General features: G+C 33.4%; 1 protein-coding gene across 4 annotated transcripts; it reads right to left on the reverse strand.

Moving 5' to 3' along the window:
* Nucleotides 1-2,948: 2,948 nt before the first annotated feature.
* Nucleotides 2,949-26,183, reverse strand: LOC110995039 (protein drumstick). 4 transcript variants are annotated; one of them, XM_022262002.2, is made up of 3 exons: nt 25,900-26,183; nt 9,283-9,540; nt 2,949-3,023 (listed from the first exon to the last, which is right to left on the reverse strand). In XM_022262002.2, the coding sequence occupies exons 2-3, from the start codon at nt 9,495-9,497 to the stop codon at nt 2,999-3,001; spliced, it is 240 nt and encodes a 79-aa protein (XP_022117694.1). In that variant the 5' UTR covers nt 9,498-9,540; nt 25,900-26,183; the 3' UTR covers nt 2,949-2,998. The 4 variants fall into 4 exon arrangements, with proteins under 4 accessions (XP_022117694.1, XP_022117697.1, XP_022117695.1 ...); XM_022262005.2 differs by lacking the exon at nt 25,900-26,183 and adding an exon at nt 23,770-23,935; XM_022262003.2 differs by lacking the exon at nt 25,900-26,183 and adding an exon at nt 23,464-23,689.
* Nucleotides 26,184-26,247: the final 64 nt, after the last annotated feature.

The raw sequence follows: 26,247 nt of genomic DNA on the forward strand, positions 1-26,247 counted from the left end.
CTAATATCAATTGATAAGAATTCCAATACTTTATCAAAATTATTTAAAAATTATATGTCCGCTGCGTTCTCCTTGAGACTTCTGCCTTGTTTAAAAGCTTGGCCCCAGGAGCGTCTAAAAGTTTGGTTTTCAAACTTAGTAGGTTGTTACTCATCTCACTGCATGATTTGTTATAGAACACAGATGACTTGCAAAACAATTTCATCACAATTAGAACACACCGTGGGAGTCTGCGCATGCGGCGTGACTTACGATGTAAAAATTTAACTTTCTAGAAACTTCCGTTGCGATTATGTGATAAAACTATTGCGATGTGACTCAGTAATCAAATCAAATAATAATTATTAAACATTTCGTAATCTACTTACGCCCGAACCCAATAATTAACCACATTCTCAGATTGAAAAAAATCTACGAAGACAATTTGGCGACGGATAGAATGCAATCTCGTCGCTCTTTACACTCATATTTGATAATCAATATAAGCCAATAAATTAATTAAAACCGTAGAAATAATATTAAAATATACATAGGTTCTTTTTTATTTTAAAAACTGGTGTAAGTCAAAATTTGGCACAGTTGAACTGTCATTTACATAGTCTATACACATACACCGATCCGATGCCATGGATAGCTTGTATCGAGAGATGGCTATTACAATCCGTCGATTGGTTATTGGCATTCTTTTATCAATATTTGTATTAAGATGTCTATTTTAGTAGGTACGTCAAAAATGGATTGAGATAGGTGATTGGGTTTGGGCGTTAACAAAATAATACTACCTTACGATATGAAAATTTGAATCCGGTTCTATAATTCAAATGAAACATTTAACGTTAAAGTAACGGATGTCTCTGAGTTTACAAAGTACATGAACCAATTTTTTGTTAATGAAAGAAAGAAATATAAAGCCTTTTCTTAAGCTATATCTAACTAAAACATTTTATTTTACTTCCCCGATCTTAAAATGTGACAAACAATGTTACTATCGCATCTGTATGATATATTAAATAGCATTTATCTTAATAAGCAGTTCGATATGAGTGAATCTAGATTACGTGGTTGGACACGCGATGACTAACGCCGGTCGAGACTGCCACTGTGTTACGCGAGGAACCAGTTTGGTAAAAATAACGCGATACATTTGCGTGGAATTCATTTATTCGAAATTCGAATTCATTTTATTGGCGGTAAAATGGCGGAAATATTTCGGTTCCAAATTTGAATTCAATTTTTATTGGCACTGTCGCAAATAACATTTAAAATATTACTGCATATAAGCTGATTTTTTTTCGATGTTTTATTCTATTATTCATATTTATGCTTGGTTTTAATATCGGTTATAAATATTTTTTGGTTATTTATCAACATCAGTCCTTTTAACCGACTTTAAAACGCGAAGGTTTTTCGTTCGAATCATCATGATATTATTTTGTATCAGTAAAAATATTTAGTTGTATTTATATTACTAACAGTGTTGGGTGAGTGACTTCAGTGTGAGACTCTCATCCCTGAGGTCGTAGGTTCGATCTACGGCAGTGCACCAATGGACTTTGCATATATGTCACTCGCTCGTACGGCGAAGGAAACTATCGTGGCGAAACCGGCATGTTTTAGGCTCAAAAAGTCGTGTGTCAGTCACATAAGGATCACCTACTTGCTATTAGGAATATTTAATGCTCACGAAACAGACGCATAAATCTGAGGCCAGGCCCTCAGGTCTACCTTTCAAGGTTGTAGCTATTTTTGGGCCTCAAATGGGAATAGTCTTAAAGGATAATAAATAAAAAAATAAAAAAACTTTAATCATTTATTGTTATACATCTACACGATGGAATACATATATGTAAATAGTAACATTCTGAATTATTAATTTTATACACTACAAAACTAATTCGTTTAATATGGCTAAATGACATCTGTCAAATATTGGCACATAGAATATTTGCTTAAGCTTTAGAATATAAAGTCTCATGACATTCTATATATAAACAATGATTTATATACTCTGTGTTAAGACAGTTAAAAAACTACCTACTACTTTGCTACTTCAGCGAAGTGTAGTAGTTTTGACAGGTATTAAGCATGGTTTTAGGAACGTGCGTTATATAAAGCTTACAAGCTCGTCTCGCCTTAGAAAAATCCTAGACCAATTATCCCGTACGTTCTACGTATAAGAAGCTAAAATAAAACATAAATATTAATTTACATAAAAAATAGCTAAGCAGTTAAGTTTAAATGCTATTACAACTAATAAATACTATTTACAAATCACCAGAATACTTTTTCAATGTGAATTTATTTAGACAAGGTTGCATGTAAATTGCAACAGATATGAACATTGTCATAACGTACTTCTAATATATTGTGTTTATATATTTTATTGTGTTCTTCAAGCAAAATATAGTGTACAACTTTGTCTAAATTATATAACAAAGCTTTATAATGTAAATGTTAACTGATAACATTGCGATTAACACAATTTAAATAAAATGAATAATTTTAATCTATATACATGGCCCCCGCTTAGTACCCTCTAAGCAAAAGTCAAACTCTTGTACAGGCTTTTGTTAAAGGGCTGAAAACGAGACATTGTTTGACGGCAGTTTCTGTTTGGAACACAAAGTTTCTATAACAAAAGCTTCCGCCTTAAATGTGGTGATACAATACTGAAACACTGAAATCCGATATAAAGCGTTTAACTGGTGTAGGTATCACCATCGCAAGTACACGGTCTCCTTGTTGGATGATGTATGGATTTCTCTGTAACAAGAAAAAAATAGTTATTTCCGATATTCGTTAACGACCAATCGAACCAATACATTTATTAGCACGATCTTGGTTGGACTGCGGTCTTAGAGGTCAATTTAGTATATTATTATATTTTTTTTAAATGATTTATGAGTAAAATATTGAGTTAGAGTTATATACGTGTAAGTGAACCTTACTCTATTGTGTAAGAGACCGCCGTAGTTGGATCGTGCTAACTCCATCACCTTCACCGCCACAAGCATTGACTACATCTAGAACAATTGGGAAAAATATGTTATTAACATTTGAAATTACAACAGATGTTATAAACAATAGCTCTTGGTTACATTTAGTCAATATTCCATTTTTGAATTTGAAGTGAATAGAACCTTCTAATTAAATCAAAGTTAGGAAGTTGACATTCAAAATTGGAATAACCTTATATCTCCCATAAGACCTTTTTAAATTTTATTTTATTTAAAAAAAAACAACAGATGTTTTAAAATTCGCTATAAGTTATAGTAAGTCAATATTCCATTTTTGAATTCTGATTAATTTAATCGAACATTGTCAAATTCAACCAAAATTACTCATTTACAATTCAGAAATGGAATGACTAAATACTTATTATAAAACTTATGAGTACTTAAATGTGCAACAGTGAATTTTAGATGTACAGTTATAAATGTCACCATACGTCACCACAGATTAAAAATAAAAAATCTATACACTAAATACTTAATGTAAGCAAACCGTTAAATCCCGAAATGAGATTTTAGTCACATCCCCAAAACAAAAAAGGGATTGTCTTTTAAACCTATTTCGATGACCATAAGCTGCTAAGGAACAACAAGAGGATTACCGTAAAACATATGAAAGTCCTAACAAGCTTTTTAGCAAAATTCTTAAGAATTTGTCAAAACATTTTGTTGTAATTATTAATTCTTTGTTTATAAAAGAAACCGTTGTATAAATATAAAGAAAGAAAAAACCTATTACTGTAGAAATTAATAAAGAATATTTTTACCAGAATATGGTAGACAAATTCCAAAACTAGAACGAAAAAAACTATAACATTATATAGCCGTATATAAATGCAAAAATGTATAGCATTTACATACAGAAATAATCCGGCTTCACATTTTTTTTTACTTCGTCATATCGTAACTAAGTGGTAAAAGAATCTTCGAATTCGTTCCATCACTTTTTGAGTTTATTCATTACAAAAACACACATCTCGCTAGCGTTACGCAATGGAATGACATTTTTAACTTGTCAAGCGGTAATTAAGTGTAATCGCGATGAAGAGATTAAAGTCCGTGAACCGGGAAAAATAATCCAGTGATAAACAGATGTCGTGTTGAAATGTTAATGACTTCATATTAATTACGTTTTATTTAAATTCCACTGTCACCCGCAGCGCTAATATTTTTAAGTAGTCGGTGGCAACTTTACGTCAGAATAGACCTTGGTTTTTATATTTACTGTTAAATAAAAACCTTAAAATCAGTCTCATTGTACCGTTTCAATTTGTACTTATGACACTGACAGGACAAAATAGTACTTAAGTAAAATTTACACACAGTATACTTTAAGTATTGGTACTATCAATTAATATACTGTTATTATCATAGTCAACTATTGTCAGTAATTATGGTAGTTTACACGTATATAAAATTTATACAAAAACATGAATTCCGCTACAAAAAAATGACAATCTATGTTACGTAATGACTAGTCCTAGATTTGATGGAATTGATAAAATGACAAAACGATATAAATATGCATATTAACATAACAATGTTTACTACAAAACTGTAACAATTTGTTCAAAGTAGCAAAACTATTTCTCTTTAAGCGTAGACTTAACGATTGTTTTACGTAATTCGTGCAGAAATCGAATCCGAATCGACACTACGGCTAAAGGGCGCAGGTGACAGCTCTTATACTTCCCGATACAACGGGTTACTTCGTGAACACCCTGTGTAGGACTGTGGGAACGAAATGGTTTATATACAGCCTGATTTATCTAAAAGGTTTTAAGGCTCCCAAGGCTTAGAAATCTCCGGCGTTTAATCTTGATTTTTCAGCGTAGCTGGCTATAGAGATTTAGTTTTGGATACAAATGTAGAACGGAGGTTGTTTTAGTATTAGTTGCGATAATAAATCCGTCTTTTCCTCTATTTCTTATTTTTGTTATATCTAAACTGAATTAATATTATATTTTTATTAAAGTATCTCTCACACAGCCTTTAGAACGATAGCAAAATAGTACACAAGAACAGAGTATCTCTATCCCTAAGTGGTGTTAATGAACACTTTCTTATGTAAATTATTCTTTTTGGAAAATTAGGGTAGTTTCAAATTAGTTATCAATATGTTAGGCGAGATCGTAATGTTAAATTGTGCCTTTACATCTGTAAAGTGTGACTATTTATTAAATTTCGTCAGTTCTGATATACAGCCTTCGCGGTCACAAAATCAAATTGTTCCAAAGTGTATCATACTGTATAAGCTTCATTTCCTTAGAGTCAACTAATTAACCGCATTGCCACCTCGGTCGCAAACGATTGTGTACCAACACCCATTGTCTCCGATCTACTTCAATTATAGCCAATTACACTCACAAACATACCCACAGCATTTATCTATCGTATTTACAATATTCCAAATACGAAAACATACATTATAATAAATTAATAAGATAATTTAAGAATTCAGCGAGTATGTGTATAAAGTTACTTGTATAATAGAGTATTGAAAAAAGGTAGTGCTTACTTCAATATCTGAAGTGCCTAGTACAAAACAGAATTATTTTTGTATTACAAACGAATATTAAAAAAATAAAAATACAAATTCTTGACATGACTATTTATCTTCAAAGTTTTATTTTAATTAATTAACTGTAGTAAACTATGTAGTGTTAAATAACATTAATTTAATATTGTTCTTGCCTACACCCAATATGATTACAGGTAAAAATGAATTTGACATAGGCAAATCTGAGCTGCAAGCGCCACACCCGCGGTCGACGTAAGATAGGCATCGCGCCGATGACCTAGTGCGCTAACTTTGTAGACCATCGCAGTTGTAATTAAGCTAAAGCCCTTTGTTATCGATACGTCAAAGGCTAACTTAATTACGATATCTGGTTTCGATACGTGACTAAGATGTTCGTTTAATTAACTATAAATGTCACCGACTGTTATTCTAACACGTACAAATATATTGCGTATGCAAACAATGACTTAAAATTATCTGTGGAATAGGTGGTGGCGGTATGTGGAAAATAGTTCCATGTTTACGTATCGTTGTTAATCTCAGTCAAACTTTAATAAAGAATTTTGATTCAACGAGAGGACTATTAATAGTCATTCTATAATCATAGAACCCACAGTAAAATTGCTTAACCTCATAGCAAATAAAAGCAATCTTAATAGTTCTGACCCTAGAACCGAGAGTTTATGAAAATTGGATAATAATTGCTCATAAACATCTCCAAACGTTTAACTATTTCCGCGTAAATGATCAGTATGGGGAGTTCATGCACACTTATTTAGCAAAATAATCAGTAGCGGTACTGATAGCCTTCGGCGATCACGGACGGAAATTCACACGATGTATGAAACTAAGTACGTCCTAATATATCGAGGTAGCAGGTTAAACTGGAAAGTACGCTAAATGACAGGGGAATTTATGAAACAGACATTGACAATACAATTTCCAAGAACAAGGATCTGTTAAAATCTTTTAGACCTCTAGACAAGTGTCGATAGTCTTGCACAAGGATGTGCTAATTATAAATAAACAAAAGATGAACGGTTAACTACAATTAACGAAATACTTTTAAACAGCACTACGTGGCCAATGGTGCCGACCAATTTCAAATCAAAAGTTGTTAGGTTTACGGTACACATCGTGCTGAAACTAGCTGTAATCGAGCTGCTACGTAGCAAATTATGCTCATATGGGGCTACCGCGTTCGCACAGTTTCGGAAGCATTAGGGGCTATTAAGAACCGTTAAGACACGGGCTCGTCACGAGCTCACGACTTGGCGTGAGGGATCTATCGACAATCTCGGTAGCCCGGATACACTGCTCGCTTTTCACACGGCACATGTGAGCATGAGATGGGAGAAAGATTAGGAAGGAGACTATTAACATTATGAGCTGAAGTTTCACCCATTACGTTCCAAATTTAAATTAAATTTAAGAATACTTTTTCGCGTAACTGACAGACTGTATTGTGGGTAATTAAAAAGATAATAAATGTTAAACGTATAAAAAAGCATATGTCAAAATGTGTCAGCTGTCACCAAGCTAAAGTTGAGAATAATTTGCGCAGTGTCATAACCCTGTCAACTCGCTGCTACTAGCACATTGTATGGTAATTTTCGAAATGAAAGAATGTCATCCCAGTACCATATAATTAAAGTCACAGGTTCACTGACCTCAATAGGAGAAAGTCCAGAATGAGGAAAACTATGTTAAAAAATTATAATTATTGCCAATTGCACATAGGAAAATCACCTTACTAATATTTTTTTGAATTCACCTTAAAAACCTAATTAAAAGTGATATATTTATTGCCTCGATCTGTTCCCACGGACTTATTAAGAGACATGTAGTCATTAAGTGCTAATCATAATTTGCAAATTTCCGAACATTGGAGATAACAAGTACCTTGATTTAAACTCAGTAATCGACATTGTATGTAGACTATAAATTCGAACGATTACATTTATAACGTTGATAACAGCTGTACAACCTTTTATTGCACCTTTTAGATATCGCAAATGATTTAAATGACTTCATATCATATAAAGGGAGTCGTTGTAAATTACGGTAACTCACTATCAAATGTCAAATTCTGCAATTCTATTTTTAAATTTGACAGACAGTCGTAACTTGAAAGTAGAAACTTTTTAGTTCAGTTGAATATAACGCCAATAATCGTGATTGCTCATATGGCTTCAGTCGGTTACGAACATACATACAAGTGAATAGTAAATATTACTTTAATTAAGATGATTTTATAGTTTACGTACACTATATTTCACTATATCAGTGCTACTGATGAAACGAAATATAAGATCACTTGCACTGACACTTCAGCCTTTTTAGGTCTGGGCCTAAGATTTCTGTATCTGATCTATGAACATTCGTCAATCTAAGAGGCATGTAGGTAGGCCTCCGGTGTCTGACACACGTCGTCAACTTTTTTAGACCTAAAACCTACCTGTTTCCTAACGATATTTTCCTTCACCCTTCACGCGAAGGTTAAATGCACAAATAGAAAGAAAGACTTTTGGTACACAGCTGGGGATCAAACCTACGACCTCAGGGAGAGTCGCAGTCTAAAGCCAATAGGCCAACAGGTTATTAAAATAATTATGTGAATTTCTTACAGTAAAGTAGCCCTGCTGGTTACAAAGTTATAATGGGCTTAAAAGTTAAGCTTTTTAGTATGGTATTTCACAATGAACGCATGAAGCTAGAGGTCAAGCGAAGTTTTAGCGGCAAAAAACAGCCAAGGTACTACCTAATATTTGCGGTTTTTGTAACTGTAGTAGCGAGTCTGTACGACACAAGTGATTGGTCAGGTGACAACCTAAGCCCTAATAAGTTGTGAGGTGTCTAGCCACGGCCTTGTCTCCTGTATCAGTAACCACTGGTATGTAGGTCGTGAAGATTACGTCATTAGTATTAATTATTTATAAAAACTAAATTAATATTTTACCACTCAAAGGCTGAAAGTGTGTAAAAAACATATTCGATTTTAAAGACGGAAGGAAGCCTTCTAAGTATTTACATACCGATGTCTAGTACCTTGTAACTAAAGTTAAATTTAATTAAACTTTTCAACTAATAATCTAAAAATACTGAAGCAATAAATTCTTAGGCAGGTATAATTACTGTGTTAAATGTCTACACAAGAGGTCAAATACAAAATATTGCTTTTATTATATTTTTTTTCATACCGTAAACAAAAACTAATCAAATAATTACTTTTAAAACATTATGAAACATTAATCTCGTAATAGCTGATGTTGACAACTAGAGTAATTAATTAAAACAATACTATACACTTCCATAGCCCCATTTATTGTGTCTTTTGATGCTTTTCAAGCAAAAAGCGAAAGTAAGCTAGCATTAGGTATGTGGTTATACTGAAATAATAAATGTTTCGGTATAACCACATACCTAATCGAAACGAAATCATAATACACATGATCTATAGTCTCTATGGGCCAATACAAAACAGTAAGTATTCTTAATATTCTAGTAGTGTAATGATAAATTAGAAAACATATTGCAATCATATTTAAAATACTTCACTTTTAAATTGTCATTAATATATTAAAATATAAGTTTTATTCATTAATTACAACTTAAACTACAAATATATTTTTTCACTAATAAAAACATTTATATACAAAATGTCAAAGACATTTGTGAATTAGATAAAATCTAGGTTGCGGAATATTTTTGTACATTAACTATTAATTAAACAAATACAAAATAACATACCTGTGCTGACGCAAATTGTCCTGCCTTTTGAAACTCTTCCCGCAAACCTCGCAACTGAAAGACAGCTCCGGGCTTTTATGGGTCCTCTCATGAATCATCAGGTTATAGGACTTGGTGAACCGACGTTGGCAATACTTGCAGACGAACTCGCATTTTGGGCGCAGTTTACGCCTGAAGTCCCTTGTGTCTTCGTCGATTTGCATCACGGCGAACATTTTGTCTGGACTATGGTGCTTGCAACGGGCGGGGCTTGGGCGCCTGTTGACAATGATAACTTATCAGTCGCTGTTTATACAATTCTAAGCCGTATGCTTAGTTCATAGGGTACATTCTCATATAACAGACGCGAAGATAACATTAATACCTATTTGTTTTAACTAATGAATGCCCTATTTTCTTATTAACTGCACGCGCACGCGCACTCGTCTTTATAAAATTAAAATTAAAAACCCCAAACTTAATACGCACCTAATAGCGATATATTAAACTTTTCTACACTTTCACTAACATAAACACGGATGTAGGTACGAGCTAGATGTGTCACGCTACCAGACGTGCGACGTTAGGCGGGTGCGTTTGCCAACTGCGCTGGCACAGGGGTGCGGAAACTACTGATAACATTACGCGGAAGACGCGTAGCCCCCACCACGTGCCACGACTCAATGAACAGGTAGCTGGCTGCCGTCTCACAGGGAAATTACTCGGACTTGCAATACTTCAATAGCGATATCGCACTCGCCTACATCATCCACTTATAGTACCGCTCTATTCGCATCATGAGCCTAATTTAAAGACACTATTTACAGTCATTAAATACATATATAACGTTGATATATCATTTGACATTTTAGAATAGGGTTAAGTTGAGGAGCAATTAGTACGGTTATTATTAACAGGAGGGAACTGTCAAATTCTATAGTAATTTTAAGCAAAGTTTAAAAATGGAACTGTGATTACTGAAATTACAGGGACATAAGTAAGACACGATCGCACTACCGTCACGGTGGGAAAGCCGCGTTTCGCTCGCGGCGTGCGTGCACGCACGATACGCACTAACTTATTTTGGCACCGGCGCTTACAAAAGTCTTCCGTCAGAGTACATTGCACTTTCTAGTAGCTTTATCAATTTGTGTCCTCATAATTTCTAGGTCAAATGTCAGAACGGTAATTTTACCACAGATTAGGCTTAATATTTTTTTTAAATTGCGAATTCGATAAATCTGTTCATTATAGGTTCGGTTCTTTAGTTTTGATGTTACCTTGTTGCAAAGTTGTTTGAAGAGCCCTTTAAACTATTGAATAAAATGGTTTTCACAGAGTAGTAACCAGCTGTAATGTGATTTCGAAAGTCCGCGTGTAAAGTGATAAAACGAATGTTTCACGCCTCGCCGCCGCCGCCTTGTAATTAGTTATCTACATGTTTAATAAATCGACTTATAATGAGCTTAGGAACATTCTAATTTTACCACACCTATATTTCCGTTTGTTCCTCATACTTGGTTCTAATCAATAGGGATTCTATATTTTTAATATTATTTTACAATTAAATTGTTGAGTACATTTAATTTTATATAAGAACTAATAATCGATTGCATAAATAAATATTTTATACATTGTAAAAAAAAAAAAGAATTGTACATACTTAATATCACGATTTCGATAAAATAGATAGGTTTAATGAAGCTTTATATAAATACTAGCGGATCCGACAGACGTTGTCCTGTCTACACGTCTTTAATTTCAAAATTTCAATTTTTAATAAGCCATTTTGATGAAAATTATTATTCAAATGTTATGACAATATCTAACGATCCAGCACATGGTCACACACGATATAACACAATGATAACAAAACTTTTTTTAAATTTCGGGACAGACTAAAATTAAAATTCGAATATTATTTAAAATTTGACACTGCGATGGTAGCGCCGTCTGTCGGATCCAATGTAAAACATTCCAAAATCAACAACAACTAATAAATTGAAAATTAATTAAAAAAACATTGTCCAGCGGACAAAATTGTGAATCTAAACCATTCCCAGATCCCCTTGAACACACTCAAAAAATTTCGTCTAAATCGGTCCAGTCGTTTAGGAGGAGTTCAGTCACATACACACGCACACAAGAAATATATATATTAAGATATGTTAATATATTACAAACCTTCCTAACATTGTGTGTTTGTCAGTAATTTCCTCCTGAATTCATTTTGATAAAAAAATTGTATGTTCAAGTAGGTTCGAGAATTTATATATAGATATTATTTTCTATTTAAGATGTTTACAATACAACGGGTCCGCTAGTATTTTACATTATTATAGTTGGTTACCCCGTTTTAATTTAAATATTAACTAATATAATACCCATATATTTCATGTTGTTTACATAATTTAATATCTAAAATTGTTTTATATTGTAAGTACACACAAAACCGCGTGCGCGTGTGAAAAAAAATCAGCAATCATCATAAATGTTATTTGGACATAGTTTGCTACCATTTACGGCAGATGTCTCCACTACACAGATAATTATCTTGTAGTCACGATGCTCACGTTTTAGTAGCTATATCATCTTTTATGGTAAAAGATGTCTTGATATTTATCTACAATTTTCTTTGATGTAACAACCGAGAATCTGCAATCTATTACTTGCCTAAAATTGTCTCCGCTATGTTAAGAGTACATTTATACAATTTTATTTTATTTTACAAGAGTACATACATTTCTTTGAGTTTTTTTATTTTCGAGCATTTAATTTTACTGTCAACATTTTATTGCTGCGGTATGCCTTTCTTAAACAAAAATTCCAGTGAGAAATGTGAATTAGGAAAGTTAAACTCGTGTATTGTCGGTTGTACTATATTGTCTATAGTTTCCGCAATGATATAGGGATTTTTATCGATCTTATTCACAACTTGGGAGTATCGTAATTTCATATAGGACCTAGATCCTAACTTTGATTAATTCTATAGTCTATGTTCATCAGGGATAAGGTAAAGTTCTGGTAAAAGAATGTTTTACATCATTCATGCTTTAGACCAGTGTTTCCCAACGTGGGACCCACGCCCCACAAGGGGCAATTGAAGGGACATTCGAAATTTTATTAATATTGGTTGGAATTTGTACTTTAGTTTTTCGTTGTTTTAAAAATTTACTCACTGTGTTTCATTCATTATCAATTTGCTAGGAATTACTTAATATCATTAAGTTCCCTAATTGAGCAATTACTTTCTTAATATTAAAACTTATGTACAGGGCTTAAGAATTTTAGAAAGCATAAGGCCATATTGTCACCAAAAATGTCGTTAAAGACTGTTTTAGAACCTATTCAATAGAAATAATCAAATAATTCCTTATTATAATATCAGTGTGAATATGGTTTAGAGTACCTACTACCTAGCGCATATTTCGGTATAATTCAATGAATGAAATAGCAATTAATGAATGCGGATTCAGCATGATTCATTTGTTCTCAGTTTGGGAGAAATAAATGATTCATCGGCTTGAACTATTGACCTCTAGTTCTAAGAACAAAGGTTACGGTTACGTGGTAAGTCATAGCATCGTAATGTAAGTGGACGCGTATTGCGTCTTCGGAATACGCATCCTGCCTCCAATGGAGAGGAAACAAAAGAAAATGAAAAAAATACATTATTCATAATAGTATTATGACCCAGAAACAATTATTAACCCGGTAAACCTGTGAAGCACTCGATAATACGGAAACTTTTGTATTAGAAGAGTTTATAAACGATTTATAAAAAAATCATGCACAGTATTTATACATTCAGAATGTGTCTTATTATTAATACACAATCAGAGAATGTTTGAAACTTCTTTTAGAAGTAAGACATATCCTTTATCTTTATTTATTTTTCTCCTCTTTCGTGTTATTTTGATGAAAATAGTATTATTATTATGAGGGAGTATTTGGGCTTTAGCATCACGTAAAAATACGGTTAACGATAGAAACGAACTAAAGATTATTATTATGTGTAGACAGGAGAACTATAGTAATCTTTTTTTTTAATAGTTTATTTTCGCATGGCGTGAATATTTGCGGTTTGCTTAAAGCTGTTAGTCAACCGACGATCATTAATAACAAGTGAAAGGTGTGTTCCCTACATGCATTGAATTACATCAACTTTGTTCCGAATATGCTTGAGAGAATTTGTAACGTTTGGTAGAATTTGTAACCTTTGGAAATATATACTAGACCCTAGATACTTACTGTATACAAACTAATGCGAATGTGAAATAGGAAACAAATTATCGTACGTAAACCGTATGTATATGATTGTAACTCGGACGAGTTGCCTGGGATGAGGCATGTAAGCGATAAGCCCGCTCATCTAAGCTTATGATTTGTAATATGTTTATTTCTTCTGGTGTGTGGTTAATATATATGCATTTAAATTAATGCATTTTTCTCATCGCTCAAATAGTGATTTCTCATCTCACAGATAGTCCGTAAATAATTGAGATTTTTTTAATACCTACAAAATAAGCATAATAACTACCTATAGATTTATAATTTATTGGTCAATTGTCTGTGCATTACAACTTCAACAGCTTGTATTCTACACACAACTTTCTCACATGAAAGTATTTTAAATACTGGCGAAGAACACAGAATATTACGAAAATTATTGCACACAGCTTCCTAATTTCCAAAACAACGTACAATTTTATAACCAATTAAAATTACAGAACCTTCACAAACCATAAATCCAACAAACAATATAACATATAGTTAAATAACGCAAAATTCCACAAATTAATAAAAGTACTTGAATACAACATTTTTGCATTGTACGCAACATTGTTGGTGCTTTAAATATTCAATACAATGCTTTAACTACATCGTATTTAATCATTTATTGTACTTTTAACTTTAACTACCTAATCAAGCGAACACTGGTTATATATTCGTACGTAAAATGCCGTACGAATATTGCCGTAGATTGCCGTAATTAGCATATCAATTGTCGTTTTGTTGATGTCATTTACACAACGTGGCATCAGACGAGTCAAAGAACTGATCACACCGAAGACCAATAAATACTTCTATTGTATCATAACGAACTGGTAAACTTCGTAACATTGTGAAATAACTTATATTAAAAGGGACCAATCAAGACACGAATAAAGACAATTATTGGTCTCGGCGTCCCTTGACCGGAGACACAAGCTGATAATAGACTGCTGTAGAGGTAGCAAGTCGATAATGAAGAGAAATAAAATACAAAGATGAAAGGGGGGTAAATACATATAAACAAAGCATTAGACGGAAGACCATATCAACAATATACTGGATTACTCAGACTGTATGCTGATTGAATGCTAGGGAACAGGGCAGCTAATATTTAATAAGAATAATAATATAAGTATTGACATAGCTATATTTTGTTAAGACACTTTTGAAATTAAATCAATACAACCAAATGTAAAAAGTTAGTAGTAGCCTCCTAAACTATACTAAGAGATTCCAATCACACCGCCAAGGAGGCGTTTGATGAAAAGCGTCCCAAGTAAACCTGGCGACGTAAATGGCAGATAAGGCAATGAGGATTAGACTAGGAGTGAGGTGAAATACGAAGGTCAGTACTGAACGCGATGAAGGCTCACTTTGGACGTCATCATTTCCCCGTCCGTTTGACGTAAATACCGTACCGTGTAACAAAAATTGCCTTTAATATACATATTTAATATATTTTTTAATTCACATAACAATTTTTCAGCAGTGTTGACTTAGAGGCATCAGTGTGCGACTCTCACCCCTGAGGTCGTAGGTTCGTTCCCGGGCTGTGCACCAATGGACTTTCTTTCTAAGTGCTCATGTAACATTCGCTCGAACGGTAAAGGAAAACATCGTGAGGAAACCGGCAATAGACGACGACGAAACCCAAACGTCGAATGTTTAACAGATTATTCTTACTAGCTTGAATAACTTTTAAAGTCGGTTAAAATACCGCGCGTGCCCTTTTATTTCAACACGATTTTATGTTTATCATTCTGTTTGACATTTTTACGAACAATGATCCAATGTCTCGCTCTAGCACATACAAATGTCCGCGGTTGTGAAAGGGATGGAATGCAATTGTTATTTTAGAATGCCAAGTATGGGCTGACTCATCCTCAAATAATTACTTTTTTATTAGATTTACATATCTAATGCATTTATTTGAATAATTTTAATATGGCGCTTAGATCACAGATTTTAAGTAAATTCGTTGCGTGGAGCAAAAAATTTTCGTAATTTTTTTTTAAAGTAACTAAGTAATGTATGTTTACAGATATATTATATCGTGTCATTCGCAAAACAAACATTCCATTATATACACATATACGAACCATAAAATATTTATATTGCAAATGTCGATAAACACTAGTTTTTTGAACAGAGTAAGTATATGCAATTTCGATGGAGTTTTCGGTAATCAGTGGGATTGTTTTGCCTACCTACGTTAATAATTTAAGGCTAAATCAATGCTATGTATATGTTAAAGAGAGTGCCTGCGACTGGCTATAACGGGGCGTAACTGTGACTATAATGGTCACGCTTATAAAACTAAGAAAACTTGAGTAAATTCATCCCATTGCCCGACAAGCTATCAAGGATCGAGATGTCATTCCAAAAAAAAATACCATAAAATCTTGGCTTGCGCAGTAAACATACGTTTAATTATTTAAAAATAATTAAATCTGTATTTACTTATTTAAATAAATAAGTAGGTACATCTGTTATCCTTACATACTATGTTAATACAATATACATAGTAGGTATAGTGTAGGCCATCAGCGAAATCCATATTCAGATGTTTCCTTGCTGACCCAGACGGTTAAAGATCTACTAAAGAGATAGAGAGACTAATAAAACAAAATTGTCGTAGATTGGGACTTGTAAAGATATAAGACCTTCTCTGTTTAAAGCTTTAAAAATGTTTTCTTTGTGGATAGTTGTGATTATAGGACGTGTGTCGTGTACACTATTACTTTTCCTTTCAGTACAAACATAAAAAGAAATAATTATTGTGGGCAAAATGTGGGGAAAATGACAAATATCGAAATATGAACACGCCTTAGGAGAAAAATGTAAAATTAATTATATAGGCTCTGGTTAAAGATATGTTTAATCTTCAACGAAATATATCTAGGTATGAACAGCTGTATTTAGTATTTTTTGGAACGAACAGCTGCATTTATTAATTTAGTTACAAATATTTGAACATTTTAACGTGTTTTGTAAGAAATATTTTAAAACATGATCTATAGTTTGGGCATGGATTATTTGTTACCATTACCAAGTAAAAAATGCTCAAAGAAACTACCTCTAGTACAGATCTCTAGAACCAGCTGCCCACTGAACTGGTACATAACCTAATTAACTTTTCATCAAGAAAAGGGCGTACCAATTATTAAAAGGCCGGCAACGGCACTTACAATCCCTCTGGCAATGTGAATGCTTATCACTTAACTTAATAAGGCCTATAATATAAAACACTCCTTATATGGAAAGTGTATTTGTTTTTACAACAAACTCTCAAGCAAAATTTGGGAGTTATCACTAAATAAATTCAAAGCTCTCGTTAAACGTAAATTAATCAATAAAGCTTTTTACATTTAACGAATATTTAATTGATCCTAATCCTGGGGATTGATTTGCTCCAGTTCATACAATTTGTATGACTCAAAATTTAGCGATTTAAAAGAGTGACGGAGAGTTTTACGCTCTTGACTGACGAAGTTAATGTAAACTTAGAATTAAATTAAGTTCTATTGTGACGTTTATAAGTGTACTTGTTTACCTATATAAATAAAGGTATTTCGACTTTGAAATAAAGTTTTGAAGTAATAATGTATCAGTCTTACTACTCGCCTAATTAGAGTTTCAAATAACATGGTTGGGTTTGCGCTCGCAATTTATAAAATAAGTATATTATAACTTAATTTTAATCTGCACTAAACCAAGACCAAATTATAATATACAAATGAGCGAGTGAGCAAAATAACGAACGGTTTATGTACCGCGTTCTCACAGGAACGGTATGCGCAGGCGACGGACAGAGATGTGAATGGAGTCACTCAAAATTATTATAAAATATATTTGCAGTATCGACGCATCAATACAAACGTATTTATATGTTATCTTTATTTGGATAAAACTGTTCTTGAACATCTACTGAGTCCTTTTATATATCTTCTATACTATTGTAGTAAACAGATATAATATTTAGTTAAACTGATTTAATTCATCTAAAAAATAGTTATATAGTACTAACATTTCTTGCAAACAAAAGAAGTAAATTAAAAAATAAGATAAATCAGTGGAGCAACTTTTACATTATGATATGTCAATCTAATAGGCAAATAGGTGATAAGCCTCCTCTGACTGTTGCTAGGGAAGTTGCTTGCGTATGAATGCATAATGTTGTAACTATATAACACCAAAATATTAAAAAAAATATGAATACGGCTCCATTCCTTTTTATGTTGTCTGATCAACGTATCTGAGGTCTGATATATTGGACTCTCGACTCGATAGCCTCCGGCAAAGCTTGGCCCTCCCTGCCCTCGGGCTTAAACCTGAGGTTGCTTAACTTATAAAAATACATTTAGGTACTCACATATATAATGAACACTAGTTACTTGTGGTCAATTAATTTTATCTACTCATTTCGCTTTGTTGTAAGTCATTTTTGTAGTTATTTAACTCATACTAAATACAATTATTCACGTTTGTTAATCATTTTATTCGTAACTTTAATCCGCAATCTCATATTAGCCGTGGTGTTCTAGTAGGTACTTTTAAAATTTTAAATATCGAATATCACAAAAGGGTAACGATCCATCAAAACATGAAGTTTGAATTTGGAACACAACTTAAAACGCGATACAATGAGTATACTACACATAAAACCATTGTTCGTAAACGGAACGTTCCTTTTTTAAAAAGTGATTTCCATACAAATCCTCCCCATTCGAAATCTCTTCAGGACACGAAACAGTAGCATACATAAAAACACCACATATGTACACACGCACATACACAAATAAGCTGCTACTGGTTTACGCGGCGGCCAATCAAAGAGTAGATCACTTTTATACACCGGTGAAATGTCATTATGGGAAATTAAATTTCGAATCAACTTAACAGTTGACATTCATTAATAGGTAATATATATGTAGTCAAAGTATAGTTTTTAAGAGCAATTAAATTCTAATTGATAATGTAGTGATTAGATCCGTCTCATAAAGACTTCGTGAGCACGAAGTTATTAATTGAAGTTCACGATACTGGCCTGCGGTCTCAATTTTGTGCTTCGGATTTATATCTAGAATCTAATGATTATACTCTATTGATATTTCACTAACATTTAATTGACAACGAAGAGAAATACTTAATACAGCATCGCTACTGTATTTAATTCTCCAATCAGAGTAAAGGGCGGGGCGCGTAACACGGCAGTTGAATTTGGAACAGTATTTAAAAAAGGAATTTAACTTAAAAATGAACTGCGTGGGAGGAACTTTCTACCGCCCGGAGGTGAGTTCTCGTGGGAGCTTTCGGACTCATTTTTCGTTACTTAGGGTAAAAGATTTGAATCTATATTTTATAAACCATACTTAGAAATAACTCATGCTTTACCTACTTGTTAAAACGCGCTATAGAAGTTACGCGAAACATTCTTATAGGTAAGTATTTAATATTACAAAATCTTAACAACGAAAAAACAAGAATAGACTGATATTACCCTCGGTACTTAATAATCTATATTTGTATTATTCTTTGTAGCAATACGGTGAGTTTTAAAGAGTAGAATAGAATTTTTCCCATTAAACCCTGAATTGCGACATAAATTTAAATCTATGGTAACTGTATTATAGGTCTATGGATATATAGAATCGTAAAAATCAACCAAACATAAAGTCTAACATAAAAAAATATCGAACTAATCTGATAAAAATTCCTATAGATTTTAATATAGGTATAGCAAAAATTACTGTTTTGGCAAAAGAGTATTCAACAAGAGCAAACAGTATAAGCTCTAATTCGTTTTTTAAACATACGTTCCAAATTCAAACCGAAAAGCTGCCAAATCGTAAAGTAAACAAATCCATTCTCTCCTATCGTTGACCTGTTATATTTCGAAATTCGAACGCAAACAAAACCATAGGCAAGCAAAAACCGGTCAGGTATACGTCACCTGTGGCGCTTCCCGTCAAATAGTCTTTGGTCAGAATAGCGCCAGTGTGAACTGGCCTTAACAAACATTTGACAATCAATGAATGGACATGAATGAATGTGTTAAGTGTCTAAATGTAACTTATTTTAACGAATTCTGTAACCAGGTGTGACCAACATACCTACCTAGATTAGCTGTTAACTGCTTTGCGGGTGATTTTTTTCAACTAATAATTCTAAAACTTTAATAAATTATTAAGTATTAGTTATTATGAAAAGTTAAAGTGATGATCAACGTATTACAAATCTTCTTACTAGCCAACATCCACCTACAGTTATGAAAATCGATATTTTAAAACATTTGCAGATTAATACTAAGTATTACTAAATATTTATTCCACTTCAGGGATCCTATCCACTTCTATACCAATTTAACAATTATACCTATACCTATAACAACTATAATAACAATATTCAGCGGTTTCATTATACTATTAAAAGTTTAAAAGGCATTTGTTACATATATTTTTTAAATGACATTTAGCACCTATAAATAAATACATTTTACATATAATTGTTGATACAATTGTTGAGACTTGTTGATTGGTCTGAAATAAATGATTTTATTATTATTATTATATAAGAAGGCAAAAGCAAGGAGGTTTAAAATAGGCTGCTATAAATTGTTGTGTTCCAAATAACTGTTGGCTGAGGCAAATGGGTTCACATGATAAGTGATACCTCTAAAAGATACTTACAAAGAGCTCGCGAGAGCGTTGCCGTCTTTTTAAGAATGTTCGTTTTTATGAGTAGGCTTTGTGGCCATACATTTTTGGCGTCAAAATCACTGTTAACTGAGGCAATGGGTTTTACCTCTCATGGAAAATCAATGACTTTTCGCGAGTGCGTTGTCGGCCTTTTAAGAATATATTGAAAAAGCTCATATCTTATCAGGCACGTAAATCTCCGTAAAAAATTATCGTGTTAACAAAAGGTATGTTATAGATTTAAATAAATGTTATCAATAAATAAACATATCAGGCATGTCGGGATGTTCAAAGGCCCGTCCGCAAACAAAGCTTTAGATAAGGCACAGATAAGCTATCGCCATTACAATTGTACGCAATTTGCACTGTTTTGTCTTAATTGTAGTTACGCAGTTTCTGTTCAGAGAATTGCCGAATGCGTGAATAATGTTAACAATTTTTGTAATGGCAATTATAATTAAACTATGTAGATATTGTGTACCTACTCTTTAAACTAGTACATTGTTATTAATAAGTCTAGATAATATTATGGTTTGAAACAAAAACAAAAGACGTTCTGTATTCTTTGGAATTGTCTATTCTAGAGTAAGTGATATATTATTTTTTAAAGTAGAAGACACACCTAATATCAAATAATACTGCTTATGGACATTCTAAATGCTAGAAGTCTCGCGTAGGCCGCCTTTTAAGTATTAGTACGCTCATTTCTTGAACAAAGTGGAATTGTGTCAAAAATACTTCATATTTTATTTATGATGGCTGTAAAATTATGATTAAGAATGACTAAATTTATCGATATTAAAATTTAAAATACTATAATATATATTTCAAATATACCTACTTATTACGTAATATCTAAAATATACATGAATCTGTGTTTAAACACTGATTAACTTTTAACAATTGATAGTTTGTTACAAAACTTTAGCATGTTTTCTTTCGATAATATACGTGAAAACTCCATTTTGACAACCGGATTATAAAGTTTGATCACCTGTCAACACCATTCCAAAAAAACGATTTGTGTACTCTGTCCATTTGAAAGTTTACAACCCCTGGCTAGTACAAACTATATTTGTTAATATTTAACACATCCCAGAAAAGGCATTATCTATTGTGGTAAGATAAGCTTAGCCGAAACTTTTGTCTTTATCTTAAACAAACGAAAATTTCCTGTCATATTCTCACAAACTATGTGCTATGTGAAAATAAACTACATATGTCTTTATATTAAAATAATTCTTAAGCATTGAGTTTCTAGGTTTTTTTTATATATTTAAGCATTAATATTATATATAAATGCGAAGATTTCTAGTTCGGAATAGATATTAACTTAGTCGATGTTCCTAATCTGTATCTGTGACTAAACATTAATCGTTCATTTTATCCATTATTTTAACATAAATAAAACATATTATCTGTGGCGAAGCCAACAATGTGTACCTACATATTTGGTTGAAACATTTCGTATTCTATTTTTGAACGCAGTCCACAAACATGGCGTTCAAGAACAATCAATTTCGTCGTTCGATATTTAAACCGAACGTATTATTAATGGATACACGAGCGGCGGCGTTATGACAAAAGCGATTCTGACGATAAATAATCATTGTCTTCAGACATTATTCCACCCTTGCCTCGTAAACATTCAGGGATGTGTTAATACCGCGTATGCGACACTGACTTCGGCGGATTTTAAAGAAAGTGACGTTTGCGCCCCGCCGCGCGCTCAGTTTTCAAATAATGTTCCAAATTTAAATTTTGATTTAGGTTTTATCTATCAATAATTTTAAAAATATTTATCTACTTACAACATATTAAAATGCGTTAAAAATATAAATTCCTGTGTAAATGAAATATTAATTCAATAATACAATCATTTGTGAGTATGTTGAGTCTTGGTCACAATACAAAATACCCATGACGAAAGAAGTTTAAACAAATTGCCAAAAAGCCAACCTTTTTATAAAAGAAGTGACTATAAAAAAAACTTACGTTATACATATATTAAATAATAATCTATTTACTTAAGTAGGGATTAAGCATATAGAAGAATATAAAATTACAAAGTAAAAACAAACGAACTATGATTCCATAGTTCCAGTTAAGTTGAAATAAGCTGATATCGAAGACACAGGAAGGAACATATACAATTTTATGTTTTTAAATTATATTATCAAGGATTCAAGTCCTTTAGTTAATGTGATTGCTTATAATAGTAACAATAGATAAACTATATTAAACGACACCATAGACAAGCAAACAAACTATATGCGAGCACTAATGGTCTTGTAACTTTTTATCTTCGTTCTTGATGTTATAGGTAATGATTTTTATTGTAACTTTGTTAAAACGCGGTATCAAGCTACTTCTTATAGGTAAGTATTGATTAGTAGAAATAGCATTTAACTATAATTAAAAAAGATTATAAATAATTTTATATTGTTTGTAGATGTAGTTTAACTTTTTAAATTTGGAATAGATTTTTAGTATTAAAACCACAACAATTCCCGACCTACATTTAATCTATGGTAACTAAATTATAGATTTACTTTTGGCGCGAAATTGTTAGTTGACTTTGAATTTAGAATCAGATCATTTTTTATTCGACGTTGACAGTGGTTGGAAATCCCTTGGGAACTCGCATTAAAGGTGTCAATAACCAACCCTAATGATGCGTAAAGATTCCACAAAAGTAACATATTAAGAGTTGCTCGTACGTCTTTGAAAAGGCAACCTTTTTGAAAAACCATTCTTTTATTGTTAAATAAACCATAAATCGTTATAAAATGGACACAATTCGACAATGAATTGTTCAAGTCGGGTGCCTAATCGAAAAAAATGTATGAAAGTAATATTTTGAATAATTTTTTGTATGAAGCGCCTCTTGGCGCTAGGATAGCTTTGATATTGATTATATAAAATGTTGAATAATTTTTTTTAACACAAATAGGTTTCATAGATTCACGTAACAATTTAAGACTTTTAGCGAATTAATAAAAACACGCAACATAGCAGACACATGTGAAAAATAGCATGTAATAAACAATACCACAACAAAAGTTATATAAAAACATTTGCAATTCTAATCGATCTCTCTCTTAATTGTTTCGTCAGATTTTATCACCGCAGATATCGCGAGCGGAGGTGGTACTTATCTCCCATCTCGAGGTAATAATTAAGAGAGCATCGATTGGCTGAAAAACTTAGTAAGAGATTGAGTACTCACTGTGCGTCGCGAAGTGCGGTGTCTATAACTGATTAATGGTTCTGCGTATAAATGAGTCGAGTGCGCAGCGCAGACTGTGGATGTGCAGTAAAAAACAGTAATTTATTAGTGGCGACTTCTCGTGTTGGCGCGGGCTTAACGAGTGTGTGTCGGTGTGGGACAGAAAAAACTAGCTCGCCTGGTACGTAGCTCGAGCAGCAGTGGCCTGAGGAAGAATAACCCCAGGAGTCGCTGGGAGCTGCCACCGCTACCGGCGCCCCGCGCACCTCCCCCCTCCACGATACAGATCACGCATTCTACGAATACCTTTAGCCACGGCGCTGGCGATCGCCTGCCATCTTTTTCACTCCTTTGATGATGCGATAGATCGGGCGGGTCGCAGGGGGCTTAATGAATGTTTTACAGCAGAGACGCTTCCTAGCTTCACGGAACGAAGGTCACGCGGCCCGAGCGAGGTGGACGACGCAGCGTGAGCGTGGAACTCGCGACGAGGTAGCTGCGCGTGCGCAACACTGGGAGCGCCCACATGACCGGTCGCTTTGCGCGCGGCTCTCGCAGAAATGTAGCCGTCTCGTTCGCGCGTGTGCGACTTTGCCCGTCTCGCTCTCACACGGCGACGTGGAAAAATGTATCTAGTTCTGTTGAGGCGACGCGACGCGGAGTGCAGTAGCTGTTGAGTTTTTTTTTTGTTTTAATAAATTTGTGGTCGTTCGTCTCGCTTAGGCGCGCGCCCGAGGCGTCGTCGAGCGAGACGAGAGATTGCCACCGGGTTACGCCTTCCGCGCGTTCTCGTCATTATGTAGGTTGGCCGTATTAGTCTCTGTGTATTGAGCGCATGTATAAAACATAATAATGTAGTAAATACGCGGCTCGTTTGCGGTAAGCCGGTTATTTATGTAGGCCCGCGGCTACCGTGATACGCGCCGCCCCCAAACCTTTGTTTGCACCTTGATGGATTGATACTTATGTAATCACATTATATACGAACCCGTTGTATTGTATTGAACGAATTAAATATCGCTCTCAAGACACTCGCTTTTTAGTTTCAATATAAACGTATATTGTTAATAATCGATTATACAAAACATTTTGTCGAGAACAAATTATAATGTGTAGCGTTAACAGTTGTAACGGCACACGCGTAAAATGTGTCAATACACATAGAAAAAACCCTCACAAATCTTGCATTCTATTCAAGACGGTCACGCTTGTTAGATTCCTATTTCACAAACAATAAGTTAAAACATCAAAACATATTACAGGACGCATTGTTTCCTAAATTGGGCCGCATTATGCGAAACTACGGGAAGCCTATGGCGATATTGTCAAAATGGCCGGCGAAGTGTCAAAGTGGACAATGGACAGCAACCCAATGTTTGCTGACAATGTTAGAGACAATTGACATAATAGCGGGACAAAGATATCAATTGATTACATCCTTTTGTTGACAGTATGAAGAACCTCGACCACACGGCTTGACGGCCGTTACTAATTTTTTAATTTTGGAACATTTTTTACATTAGCAATCATTTCTATTCAGTTATTAGTCTCGCCTTAATGGAACAAGTGTCGTTAAGATTTTAAATTTAGAATGTTTTTGCAAATGGTTTAAATGTTTCCGTAGGATCTATTTGATTAGCATGTGTTTATAAGTAGTATTTTATATAATACTTGAATTGTATTAACAGTTAGAATATACTTTTATTTAAGATTAATCTAAGATAAACTTATTTACAGCAACGATTCAACGCGAGCGCTTTGTCTTCTGACGCAAGCTAAACCAAAACGTAGACCAACATTCTAAAATGCAGCTTATCACATTGTAATAGAGTTTTATTTCCATTTAAAATAAACATAGTTCTTTAAAAGAATTGTTCGTTGACAACAGAGACATCGATTCTATTCTTTTTTGAATATAGATTGTAAAAAGCATTCTCATGACGCTGTGAGAACAAACTGTGAGCCGCGGCTTAAATTCCTCAGTCTATTCAATGTAATCTGCTGTCTTTGTGTATAGAGTTACAAGCTGACCTGTCAAATTATCATTGTTAATTTTGAACACGAAGATACACGCAGATCGGTAGAAGGTATTATCAGAGTTTCCCGTCGGAACGCCGTTGAAAAGACTGGAGTCGGATCCTTATTTGGAGATAATGCTCTTACGTTACCATCTCGTTAAGAATTAAACAAGGCAATTGATAAAGTGGTCAACGCATATAAATTTAGAATAAAACTGTGCTCATAATTTAAATTATCGATTCTTAAAAATCTCTATCTGATAAAAATAATATGGAATTTGCATGCGAATATTTAGGAATGATAAATGCGATTAATCTCAAATCTGCCACCGAATACTTCGCTGAATTCCACAGCTGTTGTCCTTTATTGAAATCATTTTTGCAAATCTTATTATAAAACAAAAGAAAAAACACTCACCCATTTGTAAGAATTACGTCGACACGTACGAAAAAACTTCCACGGTAGGCGTCCGTCGGTGCGCGACGAAACGTTAAAAAATCTTAATAAATGTTTAAAATCAGACCGTACAATATCGACGCTGCGACACAACTGCCTGTTAAGAAATCAGGAAAGTATGATAGTGAATTTTTTTAGCTTTAAATATGTGAATTTGCGGGACCGCACCGATTCGTGCTGATACCAAAAAAGACGTCGACGGTTGACATTCGGCCGCCGAATAATTGTGTTTTACAAACGAACCGAATAATAAATAATTCAATTTTGCGGTCCGCCGATTATATTACAGGCTTTATCCATTCCGTATGA

The sequence above is a fragment of the Pieris rapae genome, chromosome 21, assembly GCF_905147795.1.
Source record: "Pieris rapae chromosome 21, ilPieRapa1.1, whole genome shotgun sequence".
Classification (NCBI taxonomy): Eukaryota; Metazoa; Arthropoda; class Insecta; order Lepidoptera; family Pieridae; genus Pieris; species Pieris rapae.